This window comes from Perca fluviatilis, chromosome 4 (assembly GCF_010015445.1).
Source record: "Perca fluviatilis chromosome 4, GENO_Pfluv_1.0, whole genome shotgun sequence".
Classification (NCBI taxonomy): Eukaryota; Metazoa; Chordata; class Actinopteri; order Perciformes; family Percidae; genus Perca; species Perca fluviatilis.
This window is the reverse complement of record NC_053115.1, coordinates 17,425,529-17,437,200: the sequence shown is the minus strand read 5'-3', so window position 1 is coordinate 17,437,200 and position 11,672 is coordinate 17,425,529. Positions and strand designations below refer to the sequence as shown.

Genomic DNA, 11,672 nt, shown 5'->3' with positions numbered 1-11,672 from the left:
AAATGCTCAACCTTCACAAACAGTTTTGCTCCAGCAGCCTGATTGCTGCAGACTCTGGTTGTTAAAGGTCCCATGACATGGTGCTCTTTGGATGCTTTTATATAGACCTTAGTGGTCCCCTAATACTGTATCTGAAGTCTGTTTCCCAAAATTCAGCCTTGGTGCAGAATTACAGCCACTAGAGCCAGTCCTACAATGAGCTTTCCTTAGTATGTGCCATTTCTGTGTCTGTAGCTGTTGAGGAGGAGGGGGGGCAAGGTGGAGGGTGGGGGTGTGTCCTTGACCAACTGCCACTTTGCTCATTTGAAAGCCATGATGTCTCTCTCTCTCTCTCATGGGTGGGCCAAATTCTCTGGGCGGGCAAAGCAGAGAAAGGGGAGGTAACCTTCCTCCTTATGACCTAATAAGGAGCAAGATTCCTGATTGGCCCATCTGAGCTTTCATTTTCTCAAAAGGCTGAGCAGGATACCCAGGGCTCGGTTTACACCTATTGCCATTTCTAGCCACTGGGGGACCATTGGCAGGCTTGGGGAGCGCATATTAATGTTAAAAAAACTCATGAAGTGAAAATTTCATGCCATGGGACCTTTAACCCCACTGGCTGGATTCTATTAGACCGAAGAGAAAGTCAAATGAAAAATTACAATTCCCTTTAATGAACCAAACCTGCTATGCATGAGCATAATTGCAGGAATTAAGAAAAAAAGCAGTTAATAATATTCAGCTGAGCCAACGTGTGTGCCTCTCTGCAGTGCAGCATAACCCGTCTCCTCGGCCCCAGCCATAGACTGGGGACACACACACTCGACTGCTCGGTGCAAGGCGCGTGAGACGCGTTGAATGAGAGGTAGGAGGCAGGTACGCGGAGGGCTTCGAGGAGGAGCTTTTAGAGAATTCTCCCTCCCAGCTCAGCCAGAAGCCTTTCAAACCTTCCTGATGGGCCTTCCATGTTACTTGCACCTCCTGACGCTCCACTGTGGTCAACCGAAGGTCGGCCAGAGCTGCTGCAGGATAAAAAAACATAGAGGAAAGCAATGGAAAGATTTAAACATCCTAATGCTAATGCAGCCTCAAAAAGTAGGAATGATTCACAAATGAACTCTAAAGGTCAACCTTAAATAAAGACAAATAAACAGAAAAAAATGCTTTTAACCAAAGACAACAACATTATGTAAAAGGAAGAACATCTGAAAGACACAAACAGACATAAAAACATGGTATACAAACCTCAAACTGAATACGTACCCTCTTGAGTGCATGCCCTTACAGACATGGCTCTTTCTTTTCCATTCACATGCAGAGCACTGACTGTGACCAGGTACAGAGTGCCCGGCTCCAAGCCGTTCAGCAAGGTAGAGTTCTGTTGGTTTCGTAATGTAACGGTGTGGACGTGTCCGCTTGGAATAGCTCCATACTCAACAGTATATCTCTGGACTCGAGCCGGCTGCAGGGGACCCCAGCTCACACGGATCTGACGAGGCCCAGAGTCTGACACAGAGACGACTGTCGGGCTTAAAATATCTGAGGGGAGAGGAGGCAGAGGGGTGACAAGAGACACAGGTGTGACGATGACTAGCTGCAACAAATTAAATAATAATACATTTAATACAAACATTAACAGTAAGAAATTAGGTAAAATGCTCTTTCATGACACAAACTCAGCCTGTTGAATGACTCCAGTTTTGTGTTATGTTTCTGTAAAAAATCAATGGAAATTCTAACATCTACAATTTGATGACAATTATGAAAACTTCATGAAACTGAGGAAGATTACGCAAAATGAACAATAACAGCAAGTGTTTTTTTTTTCTTCTCCTTTTTTTGTGTCATGAATCCAATATGTTTTGTTAAGTGCATTACAGGATAATAAGACATGTATTTAAAGGGGAAGGGGATTTCCCCTTTAAATCCTCTCACCAGGAAGTGTAGTGAAGTCAACAGAGAGTGTGTTAAACAGCCCCTGGTTGGACTCTGGGCGGAGGGCAGCTGTGTAGGTGGTTTCAGGCTGGAGTTTGGTCAGCTCTACCCAGCTGGAGTCGCCTGGGAGAATGCGTCTAGTTTCAGTGTCCGTTTTCCACCTAGATTTGTACGAGAGCTCATAGTAACCGTTGTCAGCACTCAGAACAGGACGCCATTGCAGCACAGCACTGTGGGAAGTCACGTGAACCACACGCAGCCGTTCTGCACGAATAATTTCTTTAGATAACATAAGACGAGAGGAAAGAGCGAGGGGGGGAGGAGAGACAGATTAATAGATTTTAAATCACTTTTTCAGTCTAATAATAACGGTCTAAAATCTGACATGGAACTACTGCTTCTACTGTGCTAAACCTCATATTTCAACCACACACACACACACACACACACACACACACATACACATACTGATAATGGCCTCCCTCAGGTCCTCTGTGATGATGTCGATGTTATCTATGTCCACAGAGTAGAGGTGAGACTCCAGTGGAGGTGTCACTGCACGTTGTAACACCTGGTAGTTGCCATGTACTGTAGACACAGCTAGAACAGAAACTCCCTGCGCCTTCAGCTCCGACATCGGTTCGTCCACGTCTCCAGGCTGCACACCATCCGTCAGCCACAGCAGAATCTTTGGCACGTTCTCATCTGTCTCTGTCAGAAGCTGCTGCGCCACCCTGAGCGCTGCCTCGGTGTTGGTGTCTCCCTGTAGCTGGCTGACACTCCGCAGAGCTTTCTGCAGACCTTCCTGATTGCTGTGGACGTCCAGGCCGAACTCCAGGTTAGGATTTGTGCCCACCTGCAGCAGCCCGACTCTTACGTGCCCACGGCCCAATGAGAAGGGGCGAAGCAGCTCGGTGACGAAGTGCAACAGGCGTAAGAACTCGTAGTTTGCTATACTTCCTGAAGAGTCCAGCAGAAGGAGAATATGCCCTTCACAGCAGTTTAACACTGTGCACAACAGAAGGAAAAAAAGGAAGGTCATTTCAATGTCGTTTCAATAGTTTTTGGCCACTTGGGGGCAGCAGAATAAAGCTGTCAACGCAAAATTGACATATTATCACCTTTACGTTGATATGGTGTACTTGTTGGAAAACAGTTACACATTATTTACATATCTAGAGTAACATAAGGATTCATTTGGAGTCTTGTTTCTGGTCAACTAGCTAATGTAAGTCCAGTATTCACTCTCGTTTTAGGTCTTACTTTTAGGTGCTACTACATTTTTTAGAGCTTTTAGTACAGTTGCTGAAAGTGACTGAAAATGGTGCTGATGAGAGCGGGGAGAGTGAATCAAAACATTAAAGTAGCTTGCCTGGATCCAGACTTTTGAATCCGCCCATTCCACCAAGTTGATCGATTCTCCTGACATCATGACATGAAAAAGCAGTTTCATAGGTTGAAACAACAATCGATCCAATAAGCGCTGCGGGGGGATTAATGGTTAGCCAATGAGTGCCACGGGTGGAACTAATGACGTTGTCAAGCTGTTGTCAAGCGTCTTCTCAGCATCGCCCAACATCTTAGTTTGCTTTTACTTTGCTAAATTAGGATGTTGGCATGGCTACTCATCAGTGTCGACTTAAAATGAGATTAGATTCAGGTAGATACGTTGGTCTATACTGGTTAGGAAAAATCAAATCCCGCTCCCCCCACAGAAATTGGTTAGAGTGGACGCCATTTCAGACTGAAGATGGAAACAGATTATAATGAGTTGAGGATTCTGTCTGATATCAGGAAATATAATAACGGGCCATAAAACCAAAACAATGAGCTGAAAGATACTAAAACTGCAATCAAGTGATAATTCTCTTTGAGTTCGTCACTACAAGCAAACACTTTTTGCATACACCTTTGTGTATGTGAAAAATGTATTTGATCCATTAATATATTGGTAATCGCAGCTTTAAAGTAGAGCTTCAATTCCCCCCTTTTAAGACATAGGATCAAGGCACAGACGAGCAAGTTTTTAATTAATGGTTAACATGGAATTTCATAAAACATGGTTACTTATTAGGTGCCTTCGCTTAAAGATACTAGATACTACTACAATTTCCAGTGATGAATCATCCCATCATGACTATATTGATATCTCAGTTATATAAGAAAAGGGACACTGATGTATGGTATCTTAGGCAAGACTCATCTTATTGTCACATATGCTATTGTGGATATGTGAAAACATTTCACCTGGTGTCACTAAATGAAGTCAGGGGGTCACCAAAGTACGTAGGATCCATCATATAGGAACCACGAAATGTCTGCACAAAATTCCATGGCAAAAAAAGTTGAGATATTTCAACCTGCAACAGATATTCGAGTCAAAACATCCTGCACTCTTGTCTTACAGTTCTACAGCAATTCTTTATGTAAAAAGCTGTTATACATGTAGTATATCAAAATATAAAACAAGGCTCACCTTGACACAAATTGAAAAGCTTTAATTCATGGCCTACAGCCTTGACGTTTGTCATACATGCTTTCCTTGTCCTTGGAATAAGAATGAAGGACAATAACAGATAGAGGAGCTGTCTTGTTTCATGCATAACGCTGAAATCCTGAGAACAATCTGCTCAAACATTTTCAAAACATGTCCAAAAAATATTGCCTTGAGAAATACTTTAAATGGCGCTACAGCAGAGGATTTATGATTGCCAGGAATAAAGAGAATTGAATCACCGCAATTTATCATATGAAACCAGAGTGAGATTTACATTGTGTATATATCAGCTGGAAAAAAAAACAGCAGTGCAGAGAGAAGAAGAGAAAGCACATCCCACATATTGGGATCTCTCCACATGAAAGAAAACATGCTGGTTTCCCCATCTTAAACTTTCATTTCTCAGAAGCCATTATGCTCCATTTCGTCATCAAAAAGTCCCCTTTACGGAATCCTTTTCGATGAAAAAAATCAACTCTACCCAGAGCACCATCCTGTACACACATACCTGGAGACCACTGAGTGTTTCCTAATAATCCTGCTCACTGCATTTGACTTCTGTGCATTTGGTGCCTGTCGTTCATGAAATATTGGTCTTATATCACCGGTAATAACTACACTGACATTCGTTCTTAGAATAATATTTTTTTTTTTTGGCTTTTCCGCCTTTAATGGACAGGACAGCTAAGTGAGAAAGGGGAGAGAGAGGGGGAAGACATGCAGGAACTCGTCACAGGTCAGACTCAAACCCTGGACCTCTGCGTCGAGGCATAAACCTCTATGTATATGTGTGCCTGCTCTACCAACTGAGCCAACCCGGCCACACATTCTTAGAATAATTTAATCTGATTCTTGACTAAGGATCAGATTAAACGTGTGTGCTATATGAGAATAAATTCAACACAAATAGAGTCCTTAATTGTCCCCTACTACATAATGCACACATCTGCTTTTATGCTTCACTTCTTCCCTTATCCGTCACACTCTTTTCCATTTGCAGCTCCTCCACATAAGACACACATTATTTTATTGCAGCAGTGGTCGATAATCATTAAACTTGTATAGGGAGGCAGAAAATAAAGCTGCAGGAAAATAAACAGGCAGGGAGGAAATGAAGGAGAACGCAATCAGACAAAGAGGTGTCAGCTAACGTCTTAATAAAACACAGATAACCTACAAAGAGAAAAAGAGAAGATTAGATTAGATTCAAGTTCAAGTTCAAGACCTTTATTTGTCCCCGAGGGGCAATTAGTTTTGCAACTTCAACTTTATTGTCATGTGCAGCGTACAAGTACAAAGACAGCGAAATGCAGTTTGCGTCCAACCAGAAGTGCAAAAAAGCAGAAAGTGCAATGTGATATACAAGTATAGACAGGTGGTGCCTAGGCAGGACAAGAAATATTGGGGGTGAGAACAGTCTTTGATGATGCTGCGCGCCTTACGCAAGCATCGCATGCCCTGGATGGTCTCGATGGAGGGGAGTGAGGAACAGGTGATGTGTTGGGCAGTTTTCACCACCCTCTGCAGTGCTTTCCGGTCATGGGCAGAGCAGTTGCCAAACCACAGTTGGTGAGGATGCTCTCGATGGTGCAGCGGTAGAAGTTTACCAGGATCTGAGGAGACCTTCTTGAGTCTCCTCAGAAAGAAGAGACGCTGGTGAGCCTTCTTGTTCGGGGTAGAGGTGTTGAGGGTCCAAGAGAGGTCCTCAGAGATGTGAACACCCAGAAACGTGAAGCTGGTGACCTCAGTCCCGTTGATGAGGATGGGGGTGTGTGTGCCAGCTTTAGACTTCCTGAAGTCCACAATGAGCTCTTTGGTCTTCTTGGTGTTGAGAGCCGGGTTGTTGTCAGTGCACCACGAGGATAGATGCTGGACCCCTTCGCTGTAGGCCGTCTCATCGTTGTTGCTGATAAGAACAATCACCGTAGTGTCGTCTGTAAACTTTACAATGGTGTTAGAGCCATGTACAGGTGTGCAGTCGTAGGTGAAGAGGGAGTAAAGGAGAGCGCTCAGCACACATCCCTGTGGTACGCTGGTGTTCAGGGTGATTGTTGAGGAGGTGTGATTATCTTACCTGAAAGACTGAGATCTGTTGGTTAGGAAGTCCAGAATCCAGTTACAGAGGGAGGTATTGACGCCCAGTTCCCTGAGTTTTGTGATCAGTTTGGAGGGGATGGTGGTGTTGAATGCTGAACTAAAGTCAATGAACAGCATTCTCACATAGGTGTTGCTATCCTCTGTGCTCCTGTTCTGACGGTAGGTGAATTGGAAGGGGTCCAGTGAAGGTGGTAAGCAGTTCTTGAGATGTGCCAGGACCAGCCTCTCGAAGCACTTCATTATGATGGGGGTGAGTGCCACTGGATGGAAGTCGTTAAGGAGTGTTTTGACACCGGCAAGATGGAGGTGGTTTTAAAGGACGCGGGGACGGCTGCCTGGGCTAGTGACAGATTAAATATATCAATCCAAACCTCAGTTAGCGGCACAGCACAGGCCCTGAGTACACGTCCGGGGATACCATCAGGACCAGCAGCCTTGTGTGCATTAATCTTGCTCAGTGCCACACACACATCAGTGGTGGAGAGTGTGAGGGGCTGGTGATCTGCAGAGACCACGGCCTTGATGGCCACCTCTTTGTTGTCCCTATCGAAGCGGCCAAAGAAGTGGTTCAGCTCATCAGGCAAGGAGGTGTCGGTGACAGGGGGGGTTGGTAGCGTTGTAGTCTGTGATGGCGCTGTTGGGTATTCCACTGTTAAGCCAAGTTTCTGTGAAAATCATGATGTTGCAGTCCATAATCATTCTGTGTGTGGTGATCCGCAGCCACAGTTCATCGATTTTGTTTGCCAGCGAGCGATAATTGGCGAGGAAAAGGCTTGGAAGAGAGAGTCGATGTGGAGTTAGCTTTAGCCTAATAACAATGTCAGAATTGCAGAAGCCGATGTCCAAAAGTTCCTGTCGGGTGTATGATATGTACGCTAGACTGTTTTTACTGAAAATACTTGAGATAAACAAGCATATTACTACTAATTTGCAGAATCTGAAGAGACACAGGGCGTAACGAAACTTCGTCCGCGCCGCCATCTTGTCAATGTCAATGTCAAGATGTGTTGGGGAAACAGGGAATATATACATGATGACAAAGGGGAGAAGCTGAACGGGGAAAATGAGACAGAGAACACAGAAACTAGCCCGAAAGATGAGGGGAGATGGTTAGATTAGAGTTGTTGATGGAGATGTAGAGGAACTACTCCATCTTTGCATTCCTCAAAAGAAGAATACATGTGAATTTGTGTGTGTGTGTGTGTGTGTGTGTGTATATATATATATATATATATATATATATGTGTGAGTGAGAGAGGGAGAGAGATTTGAGCATGTCATCTGTCATTTAATTGGTTTTAAGCTGTGCCAAGGCCATACGCCACACTGCAGAGCTGCAGAGATGAACAGAAATATGTTAATGCTTTCTGTGAAGTTTACTGAGTGCAATATTAACATGTGCCGACATCAAACAGACAGACTACCCAGCCTGTGTTGGATCAAAATCAGTGCAGGCTACTTCTAAACTCTTGCTGATCTAAAACATTTTACACAGAAAATGTTGCTCTGCTGCCTTTTAAACATTTTACAGATTTCCTGCAGAAAAGTGAAACTCCTAATTAATTAAAGTTTTTTTTGGTGGGGTGTCTAACTTAACTATTAAGTAAAATATTTACTTTTAATTAGCTGTGGCCACCTGAAGTACCTCAACTTCATCTATGTCAAAGTCAACATTAAGGATAAAGCTCCTATTGTCCTTAAAGATACAGAAAATATGAGAGAAAATAACCCTGATGATGTCACAGTGATATCATTAGAGTTATCTCATTTTAGGCTTATATATTTATAACAGAAACCCTGTGTTACAAACTAGGGTCATGGAGTCTGAAAGACATGGGTGTTTATCAGGCAGGGAGGCTCTAACAAAAAGATGCTGTTGTACCGTACATTATGGGAAATGTATGATTCAGGGGTTTGGAGCTTAACCCATACTCTGAACTAAATGTTAGGGTATCATAACCTCCACAATAATTTTGAAACCTTATTTAAAAAAAAAAATCTGCTGTGAGTCCCTCAACTTATAGAAGTGCAATATTACATTGCTGGAGTACCCCTGATTCACTCAGGCAGTCACACTCAGCCGAAAATGTTTTAGGGCGGACTAGTGCTGGTGGACGCACTGTTTACTTGCATATGTTTCTATAAACTGGTTGAGGTTCAATTTGGCTGTAACATCATAACAGTGTCATAATTTGGACGAGATGATATTTTCCGTAGCTTGTTTCAGTTAATACACCCTGATCATTTGTTCCATAGTAAGTCACAAAAACAACTTCAGCCAACTGGCTTCTTTTCAGTTTAAAACCATTACCTGCAGTGGTGGAAGAAGTACACAGATCCTTTACTTTTTACTTTTTTTTTAAAATAGACCATTAGAAGTAAAAGTCCAGCATTCAAAATGGTAAATAAAAGCACAGAACTATTAACAGCAGAAATATGCCCCCTTGGAGTGTTATAAAATATATTATTATTGAATTATTGTTACTGCTGAATTAATATGTTAGCTAGTTGAAGTAAGGTTTAACTGTTAGGTAGTTTAATCTATAACTGCATTGAAAAAACGGTTGCACGATGGCGTGATAGTCTTTTTCACAGCATGTGTGTTATTTTCTGTCATTACCAGGTCACAACAAACAACCTGAGATAATATGGAGATGTCTGCCCCTTTCTAGCAAAAGTTACAGAGGGGATACACAAAATATCAGGCCGTTTTTCACCTGTGTATTGTATTACCTGTGTATCCCCTCCCCTAACATGCAAAGGGTCTGTCCTGTCATCATGTGTGTTATTTTCTGTGTCTCATGTTGTTTATTGTGACCTGGGAGACACAGAAAATAACACACATGATGACAGGACAGACCCTTTGCATTTTAGTGGAGGGGATACACAAAATATCAGGTGAAAAAACAGCCTGATATTTTGTGTATCCCCTCTTTAACTTATATGGTAGACAGGTGAACGAAGCGGTTAATTGAAAAGCCATTGAAGTGAAGTGTATTATCATCCTATTGTATCTGACCACTCTATATAACTTGTATTTAAGCTTTATCTGAACATGTATGGCTGTTACCTAAGATTCGACAGGAGAACTCAGATGAACCTTACTCTACTCTCAGAGGACACTTCTATAGGAAAAGGGCCACAGGAAATGGCCACAGAAACATCTGGAAGGTGAGATAGAAATGTCTTTGTTGAAAATAAGGCCAGTTGGCTTGTAGCCATTGGTCAATTATTGATCCCACCCTAAGTTATGAAGAATAGATAGATCATGTGTTAACAGCAGAACCTCAGAGTGACCATTGGAGAATTGGAAAACTGTCGCTCTCCGGGCTCTTCAGAGCTTGTAAATTGATGCTGAATTATTTGATGTAAATAAACCTTTATAATCAAGAAACAGTGTCAGCGGATTCCTCTCAACACAACATTACAGCATCGCTGCCAAATACATACACCATATTAAACTAAATTAAATTAAAACAGAAATCATGTTAGAGGGCACGGAGGGACCGGTTAGTAAAGACGAGGAAAATATATTGTGCATAAACCTGCATGACTCACATAGATAGGCCTTACATTAGGCCTATGTAGCTATAAGGTGCATGTCAATATGGAACTTTGGAAAACACTGTCAATTAATCCACAATAATAAACGAAGCATTAAACAATGTAGGCTACACGTCGCCTTAATGTAACAGACAAATAAACGTATTTATGTAAATAAATGAGACCATTGTTACTATGGAAAACCCTGTCGAGTCTTCCACGCCTTTATTGTTCCATGTAAGAGGTGAATTCAGTGCAGCAGTTAAACTCCGCTCTGAGTGCACGCGCGCTCCCGCGGCCAGGGGATCCTTGGCACGACACCGGCAATGAGTCTGGTCTGTTGCTAAATGCCACTGCTCGTTATAACCAACATTTCTTCATCCTTTATCAAACATGTATTAACACCAATGTCTAAATATTTTACAAAAACTTCTAAGTTTTAGAGTGTATTTGCATAAATTGGGACTTTTACCATTAAGGGGAAAATACGTTATTTCTGAAGGATTAACTTTCAGCCCAGACTCCATTTACAAAACATCAAATGTGACTAACGTAACCCTGAAGAAGCAAGAGATCGCAACCTGTCTATTTATCAGGTCTGTTTATTGTTCATGTTTTATTCGGCCAGGTGCCTGCTCAATGTCTGTATTGTAGCTTATCAACTCACCTGTGGCAGGTACAGCAATCTGCATGTTGCTCCGCTGCAACATCGCGCAGAGAAGAACACAGCGAAGTAAAAAAACAGTCATCCTTTCTAAACAGCACTGGAAAAAAATATATGAATTTGATCAGAAACAGCGCAGGCAGGTGAAATAGCCAACACCGACTCTCCCTTCTATGGGGTTCCTTCACCAGTTTCCATCGCACAGATCACTGTCACAGATGGTCCAGTCTGTGTTATTTTGCCACTTCCGCAGAGTTTTGCTACTGCACGTCATCCAAACTTTTCTTCAGCAAACACCTGCGTCATGCGTAGCCTACTGCAATGTTTGCGCTTTGCAGTTATTTCCATTAATGTGACGTTACAGTAGCCTACTTCTTATGGAACATAACTTCTCTCCTAGTCCGTTTAACTGTTACATTTTCTAGTCCAGATTACTCCTCCTCCCCTAGCTCCTGAGCCAGGACATACAATCATTGTCACAGTGTGGTCTTTGATGGGACTATTAGGACAGTTGCTTTCTTGATGATTGCTCTTTTCCCCCTCACTGTAATTTCCTCTGTCCGGGCATCATCACACTTATTTATACAAACAGACAGGCACCTGACTGTATGTCCCAGTCAGAGACACCAAGGAAGTCTCATTATAAGCATGCCCGAATTAAATGTCTTTTGTGGTTGCAAAACACATTATCTCATCTGTTTTCCCTCTACATTATCTTGGGCTGGAGGAATAACAGTGAAACTGAACCAGTCTTTATTTTCTCTGGGGACAGCCTGGAAACCCCTTGGGCTGACCACAAAACTGGAACCCACTTTGGGAAACAGAAACAGGGCACCCAAATGGATGACAGAGTGGCAAAGAAACCCATTCAGCCAGTCAATTAGACAGGATTAGAGTCAATACCACAGCTGCCACTTAATCAGAAAGATAACTTGGATCAAGTGCAAGCTATTG

General features: G+C 42.6%; 1 protein-coding gene across 2 annotated transcripts; it reads right to left on the bottom strand.

Annotated features, from left to right (window-relative positions):
• Window positions 1-635: 635 nt before the first annotated feature.
• LOC120557606 (von Willebrand factor A domain-containing protein 1-like) lies at window positions 636-11,119 on the bottom strand. 2 transcript variants are annotated; one of them, XM_039798116.1, is made up of 5 exons: window positions 10,722-11,119; window positions 2,386-2,925; window positions 1,918-2,196; window positions 1,246-1,521; window positions 636-1,004 (listed from the first exon to the last, which is right to left on the bottom strand). In XM_039798116.1, exons 1-5 carry the CDS (start codon window positions 10,801-10,803, stop codon window positions 721-723), a joined length of 1,461 nt encoding a protein of 486 aa, XP_039654050.1. In that variant the 5' UTR covers window positions 10,804-11,119; the 3' UTR covers window positions 636-720. The 2 variants fall into 2 exon arrangements, with proteins under 2 accessions (XP_039654050.1, XP_039654051.1); XM_039798117.1 differs by having other exon boundaries at window positions 636-1,001.
• Between the last annotated feature and the right edge of the window lie 553 nt (window positions 11,120-11,672).